The sequence below is a fragment of the Gymnodraco acuticeps genome, unplaced genomic scaffold (genome assembly GCF_902827175.1).
Source record: "Gymnodraco acuticeps unplaced genomic scaffold, fGymAcu1.1, whole genome shotgun sequence".
NCBI lineage: Eukaryota > Metazoa > Chordata > Actinopteri > Perciformes > Bathydraconidae > Gymnodraco > Gymnodraco acuticeps.
The window spans coordinates 1401240-1424999 of NW_022990358.1; the positions used below are offsets into that span (position 1 = coordinate 1401240).

The 23760-nt window shown below is 41.1% G+C and overlaps 1 protein-coding gene across 4 annotated transcripts in view; it reads left to right on the plus strand.

Annotated features, from left to right (window-relative positions):
- The first annotated feature begins 648 nt into the window (after positions 1 to 648).
- Positions 649 to 23760, plus strand: part of ptpn13 (protein tyrosine phosphatase non-receptor type 13) — a 46464-nt gene continuing 23352 nt past the window's right edge. For all 4 annotated transcript variants that reach the window (XM_034224109.1, XM_034224112.1, XM_034224113.1 and 1 more), the window contains exons 1-8: positions 649 to 1006; positions 7244 to 7363; positions 9925 to 10091; positions 11461 to 11526; positions 13257 to 13442; positions 13681 to 13768; positions 16170 to 16802; positions 22728 to 22820. In XM_034224109.1, coding sequence (XP_034080000.1) covers positions 7249 to 7363; positions 9925 to 10091; positions 11461 to 11526; positions 13257 to 13442; positions 13681 to 13768; positions 16170 to 16802; positions 22728 to 22820 — 1348 coding nt within the window. In that variant the 5' untranslated portion in view covers positions 649 to 1006; positions 7244 to 7248. The remainder of the gene's footprint in view (positions 1007 to 7243; positions 7364 to 9924; positions 10092 to 11460; positions 11527 to 13256; positions 13443 to 13680; positions 13769 to 16169; positions 16803 to 22727; positions 22821 to 23760) is intronic.

The following is a 23760-nucleotide window of genomic DNA, read 5'->3' on the forward strand; positions in this document are numbered from 1 at the left end:
GATGTGCCAGTGCTATCTCCTTCCCAGGAGTGAAGGAAACACCACATTACACACAATTTAACCAGTTTTGAGAGCATTTCAACTTTTAATATTAGTAGTGAATTTCAGCTTTTGTATTAATATTTATACTAAATTACATCTAGTCTTATTTGTGCATGATTTTAAAGTGAAATCACTTCAGAGTAACACATGTTGTCTAATTAAAACCCGTAACTTACGTGGACTATGATGCCTATTGCACTATTTTTTCTGTTTTCCTTTTCTGTTAGGTATGTTGCATTGTTGGAGGAGACTGTGACCTTATATTTTCATTGCCAAAACTATATCTAGCCATTGTGAATATGACAATAAAGCTTTTCAATATTTGAATCTGCACCTCAGTTCCATCTTTGACTTTTACTGTATTTGAACAAAAAATTGAAACTGATTTTTAGTTCATAAAAGCAACTATGTAGGGGTTTCCTACCTATAAAACTTAGAAGAGCTATAGAACATGTAACCAACCTGATTCTGCGTCCAGGATACATGCTTACTGTACATTTTACTCCCAGTTGAGTGTGTTACTATAGAAACGGTTAAATGACAGTGCACAGCAGCGAGCCAATGGACAGCCATAGTAAGGTGTCTTGTTACTCCAGCCCACGCTAGCTGGGCTAAAGGAGGGGTTATTCCGCTCCACGGCTAATGGTGACTTGGCTGCGCTTGAAGGGAGCTGAAAGCTGTGTTGTGGCCATCAAACACGGATTGTTTTGAGCACTTTGCAAGGAAGAGATTTGTTTTTAACAGTTGGATAACATTACCTGCCAGTGAAGTGGTTTTTCTTTTAATCTGTATGCGCCGCAGAGGAGACCTGTTGCTCGGCTGCCTCGCCGCCGCTTAGTCAGCCACTCTCCAAGATGTTGCTTTGTGGATGGGATGGCGTCTGGTCCCGTTTGTGTGCGCACTCATAGCCTCGTTGGAGTACGAACATTTCCCTTTCAAGTGATTTTGTAGCTCTTCGCGACTGGTAAGTTGAAAAAAAGTTAGCTAACTTTAGCACAACGGTTGCCAGCAACTTGTCCCCGGGAAAACGGAGGAATGGTGTTGCGGTGAGGCTCAAACGCCGATGCTTCAAAGAAAAACGTTGACAATGATGTTAGCCAGCTACTTTAAGGCTGGTAAACAGTCTATTTGTTGATATTGTGTGTGTCTATTTTGTGTTAACGTCACAACAATGCAGCCTCTACTGCTGTCTGACATCGGGCATCTTTGACCACACCAGAAACTGTATTTTACGTTTAGGAGGGAGGAGTAGCTAACCACCACCAGCACTATTTGTGTAATTTGGAGAAAATGGTCAGCAATTATTGATAACATGTTAAAGCAGTGTTGTAAAGTAACTAAGTACATTTAGTCAAGTACTACTGAAGTACAATATTGAAGGACTTGTACTTTACTTGAGTATTTCAATTTTGTTTGCTACTTTGTACTTCTACTCCACTACAATTCAGTGGTAACCCGTGTACTTTTACTCAACTGCATTAATTTAGTACCTTGAGTTACTTGGCACATTTGTATTAATAATGTGAAATGTAAATAACACTAAAATAAGTCTTTATTTACACCTGGAGTAACATTCACAAGCTACCCTGTAGCATACAAATAAATTAAACTAGCTGCACCATTACCAGCTGATAACTCTAATGCATCAATAATTATAATCATATCATTATATATTATTCTGAAATGGGCGCATATGCATAACGCGTACTTTTACTCTTGGTACTTGAACTATATTGTGATGCTTATACTTTTGTACCCCTACTTGATTAACATTTTGAATGCAGGACTTTTACTTGTAACAGAGTATTCCTACACTCTGGTACTTTTACCTTTACTTAAATATAAGATAGGAGTACTTCTCCCATCTCTGTTAACGTCACAACAATGCAGCCTCTACTGCTGTCTGACATGGGGAATCTTTGACCACACCAGAAACTGTATTTTAAGTTTAGGAGGGAGGAGGCACCACCACCAAAATAAGTGTCTGACTAGCTAACCGCCACCAGCACTATTTGTGTAATTTGGAGAAAATGATCTGCAATTCTTGAAAACATGGTAAAGCTTGACAAAGCCTTTTAAAGGCATAATGTGTCAGTGCAGGCTGAAGGCTTTATGGGGGTTGTAGGAAGGCATTATGTTGTACCCCCTCCCCCTTCATTACCATAGAAAAGTAGTAAAGTTAGCTAAAGTCAAAGGTCATGAGGCTTTTGACTATGTCAGTCAAGCCTACAGAGAAAGGTAGCAGGAAGAACATTCCCATCTTGAGAGGTTATGATGGAGTTGGTCGGTGTGTGTGTGTGTGTGTGTGTGTGTGTGTGTGTGTGTGTGTGTGTGTGTGTGTGTGTGTGTGTGTGTGTGTGTGTGTGTGTGTGTGTGTGTGTGTGTGTGTGTGTGTGTGTGTGTGTGTGTGTGTGTGTGTGTGTGTGTGTGTGTGGTGTGTGTGTGTGTGTGGTGTGTGTGTGTGTGTGTGTGTGTGTGTGTGTGTGTGTGTGTGTGTGTGTGTGTGTGTGTGTGTGTGTGTGTGTGTGTGTGTGTGTGTGTGTGTGTGTGTGTGTGTGTGTGTGTGGTGTGTGTGTGTGTGTGTGTGTGTGTGTGTGTGTGTGTGTGTGTGTGTGTGTGTGTGTGTGTGTGTGTGTGTGTGTGTGTGGAGAAGAGGGGGGGTGTTGAGTGAGGTTTTGCAAAACCATGCTCTGCATGTCACGGCGCACATAGCAACCCTGTGATTAACAGAAACGGAGCGGATGAGGTCGAGACCAAAATGAGAAGTGAGGGACGTGGGTCCAGAGCTGGGTTGATAATCATGGGATACTCATGGCTCTCTTTCTGGCTGTTTCCTGACCCTGGATGAGTTGAAAACAAAACATCCAGGGTGGCTTATGGGTAAGGGAAACCAGTCCATAACCTGGTTCAGTGCTGTGATAATGGCCAGTGTCCATCAACAACCCTGTGTTAAGACAATCTGAGAAGCATGTCGGCAAATTGACTAAATTGTAAAATCATTACAATTAATGAAAAGCACGCCACCAGGCACTCCCTTTTTATCTAGGTGAGTCAACGCTTCCGTTTAATTTCCGCTACAGGTTTCTTCACTGGACACTTTAGTGAGGCCCAGCTGTGAAAGCAGACCGTCTCTACTCCTTTTACAGCTTCGGGGAAAAATACATCAGCTGTATGTTTCTGAACATTAATTTCAACTATATTTCTGCAGTTCATCAGTTTACTAGCACACAGCCTGGACTTGGTTTGCTGCACACATTTTGAAAACATCTTTACATCATCTGTCATGTTGGTTTAAAAGATATTCTGATGTATTAGACATTGTGTGTGTTCATGAATGTGGATGTTGTGCTTGCAGGCTGCATCATACAGTATGATTCTGGGAATAGAGGTTCACTCAGAGTTTGTTGTTAAATGTTCCTGGCATGAATAACTTAAGGAAGATTTTCACCTCAATGTTGGCTTCTGTTCCAAATGTGTTTGCCAGCTGAGACCACTGTTCTGATCTTTGGAGGATATGAGCAAATTCTTTCTAAAATCGTATGTTTCCAGTTATGCTTTTGGATGGTAGAATCTTGCGTTTTTATGGCTGTTTGCTTCGAAAGTAAAGCTCCTCCAGTTTTCAGAAGATTTGCGATCAAAGAAAAGTTCAAGAGCGATAGATGTACATGTTTTTCGGATCGTTGTGTTCTTGGCAAATGTAGAAGGATGAGCACTGGAAGAGGCGGCAGAAACCAAAGTTATTTGTAGGCTACCTTCTTAGTAAAAGTTGCTCAGCTGAAGTGAAATTTTTCAAGGGATTGTTTTCAAATCCAATTCATGGGTTGAAGTAGCTGTGTCAGAGACAGGAAGGTGGGAGGAAAGGAAAAGATTCACCGAAGTGCAGAGTAAAGAGAACTATCACGTTTCCAAGATTATTTTCTTTAAAATCCTTGTGACTGTGCCCAAGACTTTCTAACACTTAGCAGCAGCAGGCTAAGCCTTGTTTCGATGTGTTCTTTCGTGCTATAGTGTGGGAATACCTGGGAACAAACATCCCCAGTGTTTGAAAAAGAAAAAGAGAATGAGGCGCTGAAGTGGTGAAGGCTGTCTGCTCTCGCTGTTTTGGGCCGCTGCCTCCTAAGCCCCCTCAATAATGAGCAGGACCATAGTCCAATGTGAGAGGAGCTGGCCTGCACAGCAGCCTCAGCGCGGATAAAAAACATTCCACTGTAGGTCTCTGCTGAAATAACAAGGGCCGCAAAACAATCAGTCTTCACAGCACCCGCTCTCCCCATTCTCATGGGTAATGAGTAAGATGGGTAGTAACCCACTTTGCCTCGGACTTCACGCCTCCCATTGACTAGAATGTTTAACCTGCATTCCTGCATAAACATTTAGGCCTGTGACATGCCTACTCATTAACTCTCTTCTACAAACTTGAATTCATAGAAAGGACTTTGTTTCACATATTGCTTTCAAAAATAAAGCCAGACACTAATGAGGCGGCTGACCCAGTTTATGCCAAGAGCTTCTGGAAGAGTGATATGCTCAGATTTAGCTCCAAATGGAACAAAAGTGGTTGGACACGACTCTGATGGTGCAAAGCCTGGTTTTAAAATGTTGAGTCAACTCTGGTTGTTTTTAGCAAACCTAGCAACAGAAGGATGTTGATCTTTGAGTCTGTGGGTCGGTCTACCGCTTTGATTCAGATAGTATCTCAAACTATTGGATGGTTTGGCACATATTTAGTACAGATAGTTATAGTTCCTAAATTATATTTCCCAATGACAATGGTGTTCCACTCATCTGTCCAATGGCTGCAGGAGTGCTATTGTCCGGTTTGGAAAGTGGGACATTTGTAGGCAACATTCCAGTATTAGAAAGGAAGGGGGAAGGGGGAAGGGGGAAGGGGATTCTAACCGGTTCGACCATCAACCAAGTAGTTTGGGACTTCTGCTTACAATAATTATAAAAGTTGAACTTTAATATGTAGATGTGGAAATGTTGGCAAAACAGGTTCAGTTGATGCCAGAGATGGATTGCAGTTGGAAAAGTTGAATATCCACACACAGCCACCAATATGTGATCTCACACATTCGGTGCACCTGCAGTTTTGGAAAGAAGTTGGAAAAATGTGTTTTTGTTTTGTCAGTGGTTCCAAAGAAATTGAACATTTATGGAAAGTGGCATGTACCGGCTTGTACCGATCCCAGACAAAAGTTATGTTTGGTTGACGTTGCATAGCAACTATGCCTCATTTGTTGTGTTTTCATTTTCCATGTTTTTCTGTATAAAATCTTGTGTGAAAGCTGTGATCTAGCAGATCCAAATATACCCTGCACTGTGTTCAATGTGGGGTTGCTGTCTCATTTGTGGGGGGGAAACGTAAAATAATAGGCCTAAAAAGTTCAAAACACCAGAAAAGCAGTCAGTTGAAAATATGGCTCTGTTTTCAGTCTTCGGCGTTCACGAGGTTCTGGCTAAAAATAGAGTTTCTTGTTTTATTGCACCATGACTGTCTGACATTTATAAGCAACTCACAAAATGTTGAGTTATTGGGCAGGACAGAAAGTAGGAACAAGTATTGCTTACAATATGTTGCCAGCATTAAGATAAACAACAGTTGTATGATAAATGGTTCTAAAGATAAATGGTGTGCTCCTTAAAGAAGTCAATCGATTGGATCCTGAAAGCAGGTGTCTTATTTCTTACACAGACCGTTATCTTAAAAACGTCCATCTGTTTGGTGCACTGTTGTGAAATGGAAAATCCAGCAGACTTATTTATTTTGGAGTCGTAACTCACACTCTGCTATTGTGCAATGATGATTGGCTTGTCAGCAGGATGCACCAGTTTTGGTTCACAGTGTTGAGTGTAATCAAAACAAAGGTATCGCATCAAATGACAACTTCGCAAATCTTGTGACAACCAAAGTCATCAATTCTGATTCAAAGTCTCACGCAATATGGCCACCCTTTTCCTGATGCTTTTGTCTGCAATACAAAACACCTTTTAATCCCTCAGACACTCACATAGCACCTATGCATGTTCAAGCAGCATACTCTAATAGTTTCTGCCAAGTAAGAAGATGTCTGTCAGAACTGGAGTGTCCTGTTTTACTCACATTGACATCATGGCTGGATATGGAAGATTAAACATGATTTACTCTTCAGCACATTAGCTGGGGTTTAGAGAGAAACCGGGATGGATGGAAGATTAACACAAAATGTGTCATTTCTCTAATTCAGGGTTACATATGGCTTCCAGCTGGTTTATAGCATTTAAAGCCCACAAATACCCATTCCATTTAAATCTCCACTCTGGGTTACAGACACCTCATTCAGAACAACTGGTGTCCAACCTTTTGAGACTTCATATTAAAACATGAACATCTGGGTCACACTAGTTCAAAGAGTGTCAATTCAGTCTGTGTGAAGTACTTTATGTTACATGATAATATATTTAAATATATTCTACACAACGAGCTGAATTTGTTTTTACTACAGCTGTCCACAAGATAAGATAAGCTACCTAGTCCCAACCAGTTATAGGACATGCAATAAGTGTGAGTTATTACTGATTTCTATTGCAGAAAGCAGCTTCAAGAGCACTAACGTGTGGCTCTGCTTCTCCACTTCAGTTGGAAGCTGCTATCTTAACTTTAGAGGCTGGTGGAGGCTCCAAGTAATAAACTGCTACGAGTAAAGCAGGGTGTGTTCATGCGCGCATCATGTGCTTTCGCTACGTCTTCGATGACAAGACGGCTTACCTTTTTAGAATATTTGGCCCGAGGACATGTGAGAGCAATGCTGATGAGAATGAAACTGTGATAAGAGCAGCAATGCTGAGGGTTGTTGTGATATGGCAGTATGAGCGTACATGCTTTCACTTTACACCGTCAGGCCTGTCGAGACAAGTGTGTACTCTTACAGGATTAGATTTGGTAGGGTTATAATTCTCAATTGAATTAAAAAGATGTTGTTAATTCTGCCAAATGTTCTTTACTGACAAGATTATCAAAATCTTGGACCTTGTTTTAAGTCTAAAGCACACATTGTTTCCGATTGAAAGATGTGATTTTTCTTTCATCCTGATATGAACTTCCTGCCAGAAGCTGCCATCATATAACAAAAAGCATTGCCCCTGAAGTTGAAGCTTATTTCTGTATTATTGTGTGTCAATTAGCTGGTTTTAAATCAGTCCTCTTTCTCTGCGTTCACAGGGAAGATGCACGTGTCTCTGGCAGAAGCCCTGGAGGTTCGGGGGGGTCCGCTGCAGGAGGAGGAGGTCTGGGCCGTGCTCAGCCAGAGTGCTGAGAGCCTCCAAGAACTCTTCCACAAAGGTATGGACATGTGCAATCAAGATGTTTCATTAAAAGATGGTATACTTGCACGGAGGAAACGTAACACTCTCTTGGATATTCATGTCCTCCCTGTTCTGTCCACTTTTCTAAATCTGCCCACACTGCCTTGTTTCGAGAAGGATGAATGGAAAGATCCAGATCCCATGAGTTGTAGGTGGTATTCTGTGTTCACAAATGTATTGATCACCCAAACCAATCCATCACATCGACGCACAAATCTATAGAATAACATTTATTTTTTAAAGACTAACATTTGTAAAAATAAAACTACTCATTTGTTTTTCCGCTCTTTGCATATTGGTTCCGCATCATTTGAACAAAGTGCATTTGTGTGAGTCATTTGCTCCTGTGAGGGTCATTGTCCTTGAACCCAAAGAGAGATAAGTCCGCCCAAAACCATGGTGTCTTTGTAACCAAATGAATCTTTAGCAGTGGTGTGACTAAGGCAGGTTTAACTGTGAGTCATTGGACAGGAAGTGAATCAGCAGGCACCTCCGTAGTGCACTCTTTGTTGTTCAAAAGTTGAATGGTGTCTAGTCTTCTACAAAGCTATGTAAGCCCGGCTTGTGAATTTTCTTGAAGCCATATACAGAATGTAGTTGTGCAGAAACCAGCTCGACCTCTACTTCCCGTTATGCTGACTGGTTTTTATTGCAGACAAGCCTGGCGTGCTGAAGGAATTCCCTCTCATCAGTGTGGCCTGTAAATATGCTTTCTATGCTGAGGTCACATTTACAACAAGAGACATTGTGCTTAAAAGCTCTTCATTTATCAAAGCTTCTTAGATCAAGTTTCAATGACAAAATGCAAGGTGTGATTCTTTGAATATTTTAGATAGTCATACTTTTTTCTTTCCATATTATTGTGCTGCAGCAATTGTGATGACTTGGAAATTCTTCTTTTTCCTTCATGAGTGTAATTGTGTAGCTCTACCTAGTAAATTGTGGCCTCTCATGTGTACAGTTTGAGTGCTGAGTGAAGCTTACATTTGAAGAGCAGATGTCGGACCCAGCTATTACAGACTCACTGAGCTATCCAAAGAAGTATGTTTACCACACCAGTGGATTCATAACAGTCACCATTTAAACTTACATTTGTCGTATAATTTGTAAGATGTTGTCAGCTATGAAATAAAATGGAGAAGTGGAGGTTTTACTTTAAAAAGCATAAAAAAGGAAAGGCTTTTTTGTGATTCTGAAGCAGAAGAATACTTTAGATTCATCTTATATCTGTCTACGGTCCTGTGAAACCTAATGTCAGGATTTCGCACACCTTTACATGACTTTTCAGATATGTTTCAAACATTGTCAAACTCAAACCACAAGCAAAGTGTTTTCCTCTATGTAAACAGTTGTGGTTAGTCGCGTTGTTTGTATAATAATGATTTGTTTGATTAGGCAATGTGTGAATAGGTCAGATGTACTAGAGGAGTCGTTCCTCATGCCTGTGCTTGTAGAATATTTCAGACCAAAAATAATATCTGCTTTTCCCAAATAGTGTTTGTCTGCAGTTTTCTTTGTTCTACCGCTCGACATCTGCCATTCTGTCACTCTCATGGCATGTTTGCTGCGCTATTGAATGCTGCACAGTTTGCGAGCAACTTATTTGAAAGAGAAACCTCTAAATAATTGTTAAGTAGTATTGTCTGCCACTAATACATTCACATGGCAGCGTATCAGACTGAAATGCTGCCTTGTTCAGAGAACTCGGTTGTACAAATTGTGGGAATCAAATGATGCGTGCCCAAGTCAAGTTCTTCTTGCTTTCTATGATGTTGAACAGTCAGTTTCCATCAGATATAGTTTCTGCTTATATACCGTATCTGCAGTTTATTGAATCTGTAGTTTAGTTTGTTATCCATCAAGATACAAATTCTTCAGGCCGAGTCATACACGTTTACCGAGCGAGAGTTTTGTTTGGGATACACCTAGTAACCCAGTCTACTTTTGAGAAGAATCTCCAAATGGTCACACGAGTTTTAAACAGGAAACTTATATTTACTTAGTAAATTCCAGCTTTTGAAAGCAGATATTTGGTGCCTCAAATCCAGTTCCTCTGTCCCTCTCGCTGCTCCTCTGAGCGTTAAGTATCAGTCAAAGAAAAGAATTTTGCAGCGCTGCTCAAACATTCCTTTGTATATTTTTAAAACGTCCTCTAACCATAGCGCTAGCTGTGGCTTTGTAGGAAAAGAGAATTACGCTGTGTAGCCATTCCTTTCTGCTCCTATGCCTCAATAGTTATTTTCTTGCAGGCAAAGAAAGCAACATGTGTTTTTGTTTACTTCAATCATCTTGAGTTTCCATAAACGCTCAAGCCTGAGCGAGAAACATCCACTGTGGTTGGAGATGTATACAGTCGCTGCATTGAGACTGTAAATGCTTACACACAAGTTGATGCTAGGATCGAGCTTGATAACACAGTACTTAACTTTAAATGTCTTTATGTGTTCTATAACAATGGCTAGGAATTTAAATAATGGAAGACCGAAATAAGTTGTTTGTTTTTCCTCTCCCTGATCTTGTCTCTGTTTCCCTCTCCAGACCCGACAGCCATGGGCTTCATCATCTCTCCCTGGTCCCTCCTCCTCATGCCCTCTGGAAACATCTCATTCACAGACGAGTATGTCACCCAGCAGGATCTAAGGGCCTTCACAGCCCCAGAGGTCCTGGAGGGGTTGTCCCTGACTTCCATCTCTGACATAGAGAAGGTATAAACCTTTACATACCTCATGTAGTGACAGAAGTATATATACTGTTTAGTCTACAACTTCTCATGCACGGCTGGTGTGAGTTTTATCTACTATCAACTCAAATCTTGTGTGAATGCTCATATACTTTTAGTACATCTCTCGCAAATTACTTTCCGTTTTTAAGGTTTAACACATTAAGTTCAAGTGTTGGAGATGTATAGTCTAATCATAGTCTTCTACTGTTGCCCATTGAGTACCTTATAGGTTACTTGTTATAAACAAAGTCATGCTTATGCTCAGTGTATTTCACCAAATCACATTGTAAGGGTTAAAGCATTTCATTCCTAAAATGACTTTTGCAATGCCTTTTTCTTTTATATCTAAATATGTCATCTGTTTACATCCAAGCTTGCCATGTTCTTTTGATGATTACTTGTCAAATGGTGGGTGTAGGAACTACTGTTGTTTTGGTGGGGAGGTGTTTTTACCAAGAGCACAAACTTTTTTAAATTACATAAAAACACAAACATATTAACAGTTTGCAGACCCGGGTATTTAGTCGTGAGCAACGATATTATCTCCTGAAATGCACGACTTCTTTAACAAATTGCACAAAACCACACCCCCTCTATTTGGCTGCCCCTCTGGTAGAAGAGTTAACATCTTGCCTGACTGGATTCCCGTGTCTGGCACGGCCCCACAGACCTCAACACAGCTTGTGCTGAGTCAGTTTTCCAGCCCTGCTCCCGTCTCCCCAGAGTTATTTCAGTGTGGCACATCTAATCTGTTTCTGTCATTATCAGTGACTGAGGGTAAACATACGTCAGCTGCCACTGCCACCATTTTTCCTTTTAATATTTGTTCAACGTTTGGGGGGCTGTTGTTGCTTTAAATGGTTCATATTTAAATGTCCACATTTAAAAAGAGTGTGAGTGTGTCTTTAAGTCTGCACTTGAGCTCTGTTCCTAAAAGACCTTGAAGGCTAGGTTGCATTCTTTGGCAATCCCTGAATTATTCTTTCCTTTACCAAGCCCAACATTCAGGGGAAGTGATTTTTCTCTCAAGCTATGAGTGCAGAGTAATAAGGAGAGGAAAATGTTTTTGGATTCAGGCTTAAGCCTCTGCCGTTTCCTTTTCCAAATAAGAATGAATTCAACATGTATTACACTCCAGCTTAGTCTGTCTCTCTTTCTTCCACTCAGGGCAGACTTGTTTTAACAAGGTTCACTACATAGTTTAGTTAATAAAACCAAACCTTTATTTTTTGTATTACATACTATTAGCTTTACTTATGTATCATTGCATGTGGTTATAAATTGCACATACTTGAAGATTGATACATAATATAAATGCTGCTTATTAAGTCAATATGATATTTCCTTCACAGATGCACATGTACTCTCTGGGGATGACGCTGTTCTGGGGCGCGGACTATGAGATCCCCCAAAGTCAGGTAAATCATCACCAAGGATGCTTTCTTCCAAAAAGTGTTCCTGAGCACCAAGGGCAGTAGCTTCAGGTTAGAAAAGCAAGCGTCTCAGTTTAATCAACCTAACCAGAACCGCCTAAGCAGAATAAATCTTGATGCAGCATTTTCCCCTTCCTCATTACTGCTGCTTGGGTGCTCTGGAATAATTCCCTTCCAGAAAAATAGAGACTCCCTCTGAGTGAAACTCTAACCAACCAGACAGGCACTAGGAAACGGGATGTAAGCATATCAGAATTATGATAATAAAGTGTTGAGATTGTTGCTTATTTGACTGAAGATATGTGTGTCCTAAGAAGTTTCTGGAGTAGATGCTCTTAACAAAAAGAGACTTGGTGTTAAGAAAGTATTTAGCAAAAATAGTTGCACAGGAACGGAGAACAGAAGGCTCCTGGGAGCGAGGGAGGTGCAGGCACAGGGAAAGTCGCCATAGTGAGCACAATTTCGGTATATTGCGTAATACAGAGACTTTTCCTTGCGGCGATGGGCTTAATCAGCGTTGTGTGAACTTGTTTGGCAAGAGCTTGAATCTAATGGACGTTCATTAAAGGTAGGGTAGGTCATTCACTTCAGAAACACTTTTTGTTGTATTCCATGGAATGCTCTTAACATCCCGATAGCAATGAATATATTAAAGAAAGGCAGATTTTTTCCGGTTGTGTACTTTCAAATTCTAGCGCACTCCAGCTGGTTTCTCCATTCTACCCTATACCTTTAATATGTAAAAGGCCCAACACTTTGAAGCTTTGATTCCACTTGAACTGTGCTTACTTGCAGCCCAAATGCCTCAAACCCTTGATAACAGACTTTGTAATTGTTATTTAAATTAGCCTTTTAGAATGAAATCCGTATATAAATATCACATCTGGATAAAGAAAAAAAGACACTAGTCATAAATGCACTCTGGAATGTGTTTGAATCTGTCACGTCCTCTGGAGATGGTTTGGCTCACAATGCATTAAAATCCCAGCCAGGTGTAAAACCCAGAGTGTTCAAATGTGTGAAAAAGGACCGCCCACAGGATAGAGATGACTCACACTCTTGCTTGCCATCCACTCAGTCCCATTGAAGGGCTGTGGCCTTGGTACAGTAGCTGTACAGTTGGCCAAATACACGTTGTACATAATGCATGTAGATAACGTGTTTAAAGACATAAAGTACACAGCTTTATAGACACTGACAGTGGCCAGTTTCCTCGATGTATCCACCATTTTGTTGCATTATGTGCTCAAATGTGGCAGTGACGTTTGAAAATTCACAAAATGTAAATACTTTTTTGCATTTACATTTATTTATTTAATACACTCCACAAATAGCATTCAGTATTATTCAAAAGAGCAACCAAAAGAGTATTATATCTTGGTGATACTGATTCAAACCAGCATAAAGTCATGCGTGCACTGACGCTGAATTAACACATTTACTGTGTTTTTACATGTTTTGATGGAAAGTATTTTACATCACTTTGAGTTAAATCGAGGCTTAGCTTAGGCCTTTAAGCTAAAACATGTAGTAGGTTGACATTTAAAGTAGGTGATGGGCTTGTGCCATGCTGGCGAGGTTTATCTTTTCCGTATCTGAACATAATGGAAGTCAACCTGATAACACATATCAGATTTAGAGGTACCAAATGGAGATTTACATTTCATCCTGTCCCTGTTTGTATTTGAACCGTGTTCCCTATGTTTGCTTTGCAGCCTATGAAGTTGGGGGAGCACCTGAACAGCCTGCTTCTCAACATGTGTGATGATATTACACTGAGTCGAATGTCGTTGCGCACGGTGCTGGACATCTGCAGCAAACACATTAGAAACTCCAGTTGTGACCCTCCCTTCTCCTATATCAGAAAACTGGTCCGGTTGGTACTGGGCAGCCTTTCCCAGGTAAGCAGTTTTATTATGTGGGTCGAATACAACATTCCTGTTTTCAATAGTTGTGTGCAATTTAAAATACACGTATTTGCTCTGCCTAAGTGCAGCACTTTGTGAATTATGCAACAGTTCATGATTGAACCTTATTTCAGGATGGATGACTCAGAGGGAATGTTTATTTCCCCTCCTTGCTCTGTCCTGATTTTCTTCACACCCGCTCTTTGTTTTTCTTTCCCCTTTACCCTCTCAGCTGGACGGTCTGCTGACTGATAGAGAGTCTCTTCCAGAGCGGAGTAATGAGATTCGGGAGAGGCTGAGAGGAAAGGGCCTGCCCTCAGGTAAGATGAGCTGACACACTCACTTAACACAAAGCGGTATGTGCTTGGTTTGTTTCCAAAGGATCTTCCCAAGTGTGGAAAGAGTACTTTCTTGACACAGTGATTCAGATTTCTTGGCTGCCAATGCTTCATGATAAAGGGGTCTGGTTTCTATTAATCTTCCAAAACACATGTTGTTGTTGTTGTTAACCTAAGTTCTGTATGGTTTTCATTTGAGTGGCACACTGTCTGGAACAAGAAACAATCCCCAGAACCTAGATTAGTCAGTTCTGTTGAGGTAATAATAATGAGAATTGTTTGCATAAGTAGGTCAAGAGATTAGTTTTTTTCTTTCTAATGAGAAACTAAGATGATAATGTGTAGGTGGACATATTGTTTATAGTTTGGAAGTTGGAAGAATGTATCTTACTCCTTTTATGTTGAGAGAATCTGATGTTAATTCCTTCCCTGGTTGTCAAGTTATTCATCCATTAGATCCTCACTTTCTGCTTCCTTCACTTTCTTGGAAAGAATCGTAATCGCTGCTACCTCGAATCGGATTTAATTCAGGAAAATATGACCAAATCTTCCCGGTGGTTTCTGAGAGAACTTGGGCATTTTTCCAGGCCATGGAAAGGAGAGCGCAGCACAAACATGGCTGTTGTCCCGATTATGTAAGCTCGGCATGGCATTGATTACAGATGCATATTTTGGAGTCACCAGTGAAGCTGCTGGTCTGCTGTTTGTATCAGTGCTTTGTTTCCCTGGCTGAGCAGCAGCCAGCCCTAGGGAAAGTACATGCAAAGAGAATTACTCAGTACTTAAGCTCCTCTCTTCTCAAAGAGCGGATCTCTCCCTTCTGGATGCCAGTAGTTGTTATTCCAGCCAGGGGAAATAAAGCCATTGTCTCTTTTTTTCATGTTGGATATTTCATGTTTCCATGTATTCATCGCCGTAGTTCATAGAAGTATTAGCTGACAACTTTGGCAACAATTGACTTCTGGAAGAAATAAAAGACATCCTGTGTTTTCGTTTTGTTTTCCATCTATTCTGTGTGTGCTTCCTGGAAGACAGCCTGTCCCTCTTTGATCCGTTTCCCTGTTAAAGCCAAGCATATGCTTTGTAGATTAAACCCCCGCATACAGCGCTTGTTTTTTATTTTGAAAAACTCTTCTCCCCCTGCTCTCTCATTTCTGCATCTCTTTCTCTTGTTTTTGCTCCTGCATGTCTGCCTTCTGTTTGTCCCTTTCACTCAGAAACAAGAGCTGTCACTGGCAGCAGTGTATTCACATCTTGTCTAGAAAGGCCAACTTTGAATTTATGGACAACCAAAGAGAGCAACATTCATTATTCAGTTTCACCAAATACACAGTGCTAGATGTGCTGTGCCAGAAATGGTTTGTTATTGTGGTGCCACATGCTCTATTGTTTGTTTGTTTTTAATAATAATGGGGTATTTAATGAAAAAGACTGTATGTAGAAATGTTGGTTCCCCTTATGGATCAAGAACAGCATGCTATTTTTCTTAATTTTCTTTTCTTCAAGCCATTATTGGTTAAATTACAACAAATTAATAAAGTTCTATTTTCCATTAATGGCTGCTTCATAAACACCCCTTGGGGCTTTTTAACAGAAACTTCATTTCTAAATATTGCTTCTACTAATTCTAAATATTTGTCATAAAATCCAACAACCAACCATGGGAACAACACATGAGGAGATTTTAAGTAGGAAATAACCAAGGACCCTTAGTACAGAAAGTAAACACATCTATCAAATCAATCTGACGAGCCCGGTGTCATGGTTGGTAATGATAATAAACACAGTAATGTATACATCATTTCTATTTATGACTGATAAGGAACCTGAGGACAAACTGTGTTTATATACAAATATCCATATACTGTAGCTGCTTTTCCAATCTGTATTAGAGAGGCCTGCAGCAGGTGCTCAGTCCGTTGAGGCCAAGCCAGGGTATCAGAGCAAAGGAGGGGAGTATACGGTGGACGGTGCCCAGTTTAGGTGTCATGCTGATGATGTTAGAAATAGATGCCAGGTTGCACAGGCACTTTGGCGTAATGAAGCATGCTATATTTTTTCAGAGCAACATCCTTTTTAATCCCTCTCTAGGTCCACCTTTCATCATAAATACCTCTTTCTGTATTAAAAGTAATGTGCGTGATTCACTCAGAATAATTTCTATTTCAGATTATCTCTCATTATAATGTGAAAAGTAAATGTGCTAAGAATCTATTTCTGCTTTCATCTTTTCCTCTGAAGACCTGCTCAATTATTTTCTTTGCTGGATTATGTAATCCAGCAAAGAAAAATGTAAATGTAAGGAAAATGTGTTCTGGCAATGTCAGCTTCTGTCAGCTTCTGTTCGCAGTTGAATAAAGTGTTGGATCTCTCCTGTTCTCAGGGAGGAGCGCCGCCCCCAGGGTTCTGGAGCGCTACAGAGCCAGGAGTCAGGAGCAGACGTCTCTGAACCGGGGCCTCAGTCGCTCCATGGGCTCTCTACCCATCCAGGACCTTTTGAAGGGGGATGAGGGGGAAGCCCATCAGTATTACCCGTCTGACTATCACCCCAACTCTGACTCCCCCACAGAATTCTACCCCAAACCCCCCTCACTCCATCACCAGCTGTCCTACCCCTATCTGCACCCCCTTCACCCGCAGCAAAAGGGCCGCCCTGTGGAACTGGACCGGCGGTCTTTAGCCTTCCACAGCGTGGACCTGGCCCCTAGTCGGGCCAAGAAGAACTGGGCTTCCTCCGTGGACTTGGCCTGCATCGACCCAGAGGCTCTTCGTTTTGGGGCTCTGGAGGATGCGCGGAGGGGCAGCAGTATCATAAACTCCCACTCCATAGGCAGGCGCAAATCCCCCCTGCGGTCATCCAGGGAGAGGGAGTCTCGCTTCTCCGAGTTCAGTGGGCTGAAGAGCAGGAAGCCTCATCACCACTCGGCCCTGTCAGTGGGATCGGGACTTACTGGCGCATATGACAGGATAAAGGAGCGACAGAGGAAACTGCAGGTGCTAAGGCAAGCAGTGGATGGTGAGTATACCTTTCTAACATAAAAGGTTCATTAAAAGGGTCTTTCTTGCATTGACTTGCTTCTTAAGGCGCCAGTATGATTCATCAGAAGTGCTTGTCCGATTGTCCCAAAGGTTTTGGAAACCGGCGTCAAAAAAAGTAGTCAGCGTTTGAAGATCTCTATGAAGCCCTCTATTTTCATTATCAAAAAGTAATTTTCCTGGTTACGCCTGAGTGCAAACTTTGAATAACTTCCAGGAGAATCTGTCTATCAAAGTGTGTCCTGGTTTCCCAATATTTACACAATATCATGAGGGCCAGCTTTTCACCCCGCCTTCGTTTGTGGCCGTTAAGAACTGCTAAGAAACCATTTGCTGCTCACTGAACCAGTCATTGTCCAGCATTACATTACTCTTAGTGTGTGACATACTGTGGATGATTGTCATGTTGTCACTTCCTGTTAGTAGCGGTATAGCAATGCACCATTCTTTCAGTCAAAGGTTTGTAAAGATGAAATGTCGAGACTTCTAAAATGATTGACTTCAATGTAAAAGCTGTTCAACTCTGCAACATTTAAAAACCCCACCACATAGCCTTTGTTGCAGTTTCATGCAGATATTGAATTGGTTCCTATTTAGTCAGTTTGACAGAATACACTCAACAATCACCTGGTCAGAAGTATTTAAGGATAAGGAGATTCGTCATTTTCTTTATCGTGTAATGTGTCAGAACATTGAGTGAGGACATTTAATGATACTACATCCATATTATGTATTATGAGGTGGAGCACATTTTCAAAGGGGAAACCCCAGCTCTAGTCTGCTTCTGAGACAATGATACATCTTCTTTATAACAAATCCTTTCAAGATCCCAGCTGTGTCATAAAGATATATAGGAAGTGTCAACTGGGTGTTAAAAATAATCTATCAGGCAGTAAAATGGTGTAAAGCAGTTTGGGTGAATCCGCTGCAGGAAGTTAGTGGCTCACCTGAGAAAAGGTGACAGTGAGGGGGTAACGTTAGCAAACAGACACCAGGGTAGTTAAAGGTTGTCCATCTCTAACTACCATGTGGCATGAGAGCTTGCTGCTGGCTCGAATGAAGTTTCGTTGGTGGCTGTGCGGCAGTGTTTGGACAGAATGTATGAGTCACTGGTACCGAGGTTTCCAAATGACTGATTCTAATTACAGGCCAGCTTAATTCTAGCCTGCTCCTAACTGTCACTCATGCTATATTGCCAAGTCCCTTTCTTTTTTCCCCCCTAACATACAACTGCAAAAACGCAGATATAAGCACACGCATACGTGCAAGGTATTTGCAGACTCAAAAAAAACAATCTCTGTGTAATCACATGCTTAGACGAAGCACACGCAATATAATTGTTTAGCACTTCAGCAGTCAGCAGCAAGGGCTTTACATTTCCCTCGGGAGCTTATTGAATTCTTGGTAAAGTCTCCTTAGGCAGGCAAGTTTAATGCAGGGTCATAAGTGGCTACATGCGTCTGCTGGCCATCTGCAGACTTTTTTTTAGGAGCGCGAGGGATGAATGGTTTCATATAATAAAGCACTGTCTTCTACCTCGTCTTCCCTTTCCTCCTCCCTCCCGCTGGTTTCACATACTCCTCACTCTCCAGCTCCCTCCGACCTCCGGCCTCCCTGCCTTTCTGGCAGCTATTTTTATTGCTCACCGAGCCACCGACTGACAGCATTCTTCTCTGACTGTAGCTTTTCATCCCCTCCAAGTCCGGCCTCCCCTTCCTCCCCTTCCTCCCCTTCCTCCCCTTCCTCCCCTTCCTCCCCTTCCTCCCCTTCCTCCCCCTTCCTCCCCTTCCTCCCCTTCCTCCCCTTCCTCCCCTTTGCCTTTTGCTGATTGTAATCAGAGGCACTTCCCATTTTTTCATTTCATATCATTGTGAAGAGAGGCGCTAAACTTCTTTGCCCATTGAAGTGTCAGAACAAAAAAAAGGAAATTAGAGATAGCCATTGTTTGCTTTTTCTTGCTCAGTTCAAATTGGAATCGGATTATGTATGTTTTTTTTGTGCCAAAAGTTTTTAATATTAAATGATGGTTTATGTTAGAAACCAAGCTGACACAAAGGAATTCTTACTACCATCGACTGAGGTCGACCATGAGCCAAAATATGTTTTTACTCCATCCCAGAGCTATTCTGCTGTAGTATGAATGGGGTCTAATTGAGCACAGCCCATTTGCTCGGCCCCGTGGATGTGTTACTTGGCAGAAACCTTCTTTTCTTTCTTTTTCTCTTACTTTTTTCTGTTCTTTTCTGCAGGAAAGTGATGGCGCAGCAGTGGTCAGTGCTCTCAGGTTTCACCCAGTTTTTACACTGGAGCTATGCCGTCTGTGTGTGTGCGTTTGAAAATCATACTCAATCAAAAAAACATAACTAAACAATGTGTGTGTGCATGCCTGTGTGTGCATGGGCATGTTTATACCTTGTCCCCCTATGTCTCACCCCGGCACGTCTGCAGCCCTTCCTCCTTTTTGGTGACAAGGTGCTTCAATCAGTAAAAGCTTTCCCCGCAGACCTAGAAGCTGTAATTGGAGTCATGCTTAGCGGATGAGGGAATTCCAAACATTATTAACCATATTGGACTTTTCCGGCACTTGGCAGCAGGTCATGCGGCTTTGTGCCGGGGTGCGTCCAGCTTGGACAACAACACAGAGCACGGCTGCCTCAAGGGAAGGGGAGGCGTCCGCAAAAACAAACACATAACCCAAAACCTTCGCAATTATATTACAGTTTGGTGTTTTGACTCCAAAGGTTTCAGCAGGAACGATTATAAGGCTATTATGAAAAGCATTAGGATTTATTCATGATCAATTTGAATACACTTTTTGATTAATTTCCTCCTCACATTAAGCATGATGTCTAAAAAAAATACCTATAAAGGTTCACAAGCTGTGTATCAGTTTTATGAAAATACATTTCCATTGATTTCTTTTTTCACTATGTGCACTTAAACTTTCACAAAATCTAGATGGTATGTTTTTCTTCTGAGTCATCATGACTTGGCAAGAGGAGTCTTGAGGGTTTCTGTTAGCTATTATCCATTTTAGTCTTTGCTTTAAAGGAAGTTTCTTTTTTCTTGCCTCGACCTCCAGACTTTAAATAACCTCACAGTCTGAGTTTGTGTCTCCTCACAGCTTGAACGCCCCAAAAGGCCATAGCCTATAGGAGCTGTTTGTGTACTCGTGGAGAAGTGTTGGTTCTGCAAGGACTCCAGGAGAGAGGAAAGAGTCAAAGGGAGAGAAAATGATAAGATAAGGCAAAGAGAGGAGAGACAAGCGAGGAGATATGGTTGAAATAATTGTTCCCTAGAAAAAAAGCTGCTCTTCCAGTTAAAATGAGTATGACTCCCTTTACAGAGAAAAAGACATGACGGAGCAAGTTGAAGCGTGAGACTATTCCTCTGCTCTCATTAAGCCGTACATCATGTATTTAATCACTACTAGAATGTTCTGACTGACTGGAAGCCTCCTCTTCCTAACTTTAGTTCATTCTCCTTTTATGTTTGTGCATGCTTGCTACTTACCACTGGAACTCCTTTAGGGTGGAAGAGGAAAGAAACAATTGTAATCTTTGAGGAGGAGCTTTGCAGTTCTTGTTTATCTGAGTCATCACTTACTCTATCTAACCCTCCTGCCTCCTTGCTCACTGAAATGTCAACATGATTAGACAGATATCGCTGTTAATCTGTTTGATTAGCTGTGACCCTCTTCCTCTCTTCCCCCTCACTGCTTTGAAGTGCAGTGGGTGTGTTGAAGTCATGATACATTTTTTTTTAATACCATTTTTGTTTTGAGGTTCTCTAAATATCCTTATCCACCCTGGGGTCATTTTGACTGACCAACAACTACATCAGACACTTGTGGCACAACCAGAAACACATTTAAATCACTCCGAAAGACACAATCATAACACTTTTTTCCACAGGAGTTAGCTTTTTGGTGAGGTTGCCCTCAATATGCAACATTGTATCATGCAATCTAATACCCATGTGGTTTATATATGATACAAGATAGGCCGAGGCTGTGCAAATACAACAAGGTCTTTACTTACAATTGTCATCGTCAAAAAAGTAAACGACCACTTCAGATAAAAACAACTCATTCGAGGGCCTCCAACAAATTGAAGTTCAACAAACAGATTTTTCAGTGTTTTATTTTATAGCATTTAGGGCATTTAAAACTTTTTATTTTTTTAATGATGAGGTTAATGTCCTTTTTAATGCAAGTCTTTTTGGGAAAATCTAAATGTATTCCTGGTTTATAAAGAGGCATTAAAGGTAGGGTAGGTAATTCACTTCAGAAACACTTTTTGTTATATTCCATGGAATGCTCTTCACGACCAATCATCTGAGCCGGCCCGGCTAAAATGATTGGATGGCCTACCTGCCTGTCAGCCTTCCATCTCATGCACAAACTTATCTCGTGCCCTCATTGGTCATGTGCGCATTCGTGTGTGTTGGAGGAGGGGCTCTGTAAGGAAGTCTGAAGGAAGTGGCAGATTTTTTTCGGTTGTGTATTTTCAAATTCTAGCGCACTCGAGCTGGTTTCTCCATTCTTACCTACCCCACCTTTAAGAGTTATATAATGGAGACTAATTAGTAGTAGAATTAAATGAAACGTTGCTGTGTGTTGTTTCTATTATATTTTCTTTTAATTTACTTTCATAAAATGAAGTAGCACATACAAACACTTATTTCCTCAAATATGTATCCTTTTTGGTTTCCCTTTCCTTCTGAGCTGTAATCAGATCATAAACAGTTATTCACCATCCAATTGTGGGCTATCCTGTTGATAGTGGTCAACCTATGCTGTGTCAGAAATGGGTTTGATTTTATGTCTGCATTTTCTTCCCTAATTCACCCTGTAGGTCTCCAAACTGATCCTGACTGCATACATAGCAATGTAGCAGAGAGTGTAGGACAGGTGACTGTGCAAGTGTGTGTGAATCAGTGCATGTAGGTGTCAGTGTGGGTGTTGAAGCAAATATCTTTCTACTGGCATTGGTGAAGCAAAGAAGGTGAATCACTATAAATGACAAAGAAGAGACTGTTGCCTTGTGTAACTTTTTTAATGCATATATCATTGCTCACTTGGCAAACATTTGGGGACATTTGACCACTCCTTTTCTGTCTTAGTAAGACTTTAGTTGCTGCACGGCACAAAGCACTTTACTTATGAAGGTAAGATAGATTTCATTACAAAGACATATTGTGAAACTCTTCTGAACTTAAATGCCTGAGCAATGACTCGGACATGCCGTTCATTCATTGAAGCTGTGAAGCTGATCCTGAAGAGCAGGACTTTCAAGTTCTATGTAATAATAGACGGGAAAACACATGACACATTATATCAAGGTTCCGACTGTTTTGAAAATATTTGTTAGTCTTTTCCGGCAGCTGTACCACAGGTTTCTATGAAGCATTGCTCAGAGAAAAGTTCATCTTTGTGGTGAGCTGGTTTGTACTTGCTGTGGTTCATCCTGTCAAGCAAAACAAAAGAATAAACCCTAAAAGAAAAAACCTCTGACCTGACAGGAGGCATGCCTGCAGACACTTGTGTAGAAGCTGCTTTTCAGTGTAGTTACGTCCGTCTTTCATTAGGAGTGTTTACCAACAGCGTGACTAATACCTGCTGCTGTCTCTTTTGAGCGAGTACTGTACAAGAAAAACAGTAGCTTGTCAGTCTAACTGCTGTCCAAGTTTAATAAATGTGTTCTGTGTTTTGTGACATTAGGAAATAAACCTTAACATTCCTCACAAACTGAAAACAAGTCCATAGCACCATTTTGGAGTTTTCTCATGTGCATGAAGTTAATGTTTGATCCATTTCATCATTTCGCTGACAACCTCCTATGTTAGTGCATGATTGTACTTTCTTTTTTTATAAAATGGTCTGATGGTCTTTCTCTTCCCTCAGACCCAGTCCACACTCATCAGAGGTACAACAGTGATTACAGCTCATCCAGTGAAAGCCCCTCTGGGACCTCCTCGGATCCAGACTACAGACAAGGTACAAGACTTCTTTAGCATCATAGTTATTCTATACACACAATACCTATCCTGGAAAAAATGCAGCTGAAGTAGGAATTCAATATTAAAATAGCCTATATATTTGAAATAACTAAACTCTTAGTTTTGAAGTACACAATTGTCTGTTATCTGTAAAGACGAGAAACCAAACTCGACCTGAATGGTTCTCTGTCATGTTCCTGATGATCTAAGACCCTGCTGGTTTTCACATGGACTTTGGACATCTGTGACTTGTTTTCACCTGGAAAGGAGAAAGAAAACCATCAGTAGCCTGGGCAACAAAGCCTGGGATTGAAAGCCACTGTCAAAGGATATCTGTTATTCTTTGTCTCCATTGACAGTGGACTGTTATCTGTCTAAAGCCAGATTCCTGCTATCTTAATGCCAAACCTCACAGGACACACTTAGCGGGCAGAAAATGCACTGCTTCACCCCCTCTTGGGAGCTGCTGTCCGTCATTTATCTGGTGCTGATCATGGGATTAGATCATGGTTTCAACTATGTAGGATTGCACAAGGTAACATGCCTTCATTATCAGTGCAAAAGGAAATTGTGCAACAAGGAGAGTCAAGACTTCAACACCTTAATAGTGTGGGAAACATCAGGATTGCCAATGAGCAAAACACAGCAGCAGCTCAGATTTTAATATGTCCAAACTGAGCTATAACTTACCCAGACCCTCTGTGTTCGTAAAAAGGCCTCAATTCACTGTAAACATGGATTCAATAGTCACGGACGGACACAAGTTGGATGTATTTTAAAATTGGTAGAGTGTGGCACATATCAAGAACATATAAATATCACAAGAACTCTCACACACTCTTGGGATGCAGAAGATTTATTCTGTACTGTACTCTAATTGGCAGTTTCACATGAAGTGGGATTTCAAGTTTCCATTTATTTTTTGTGTGTTTACTAAT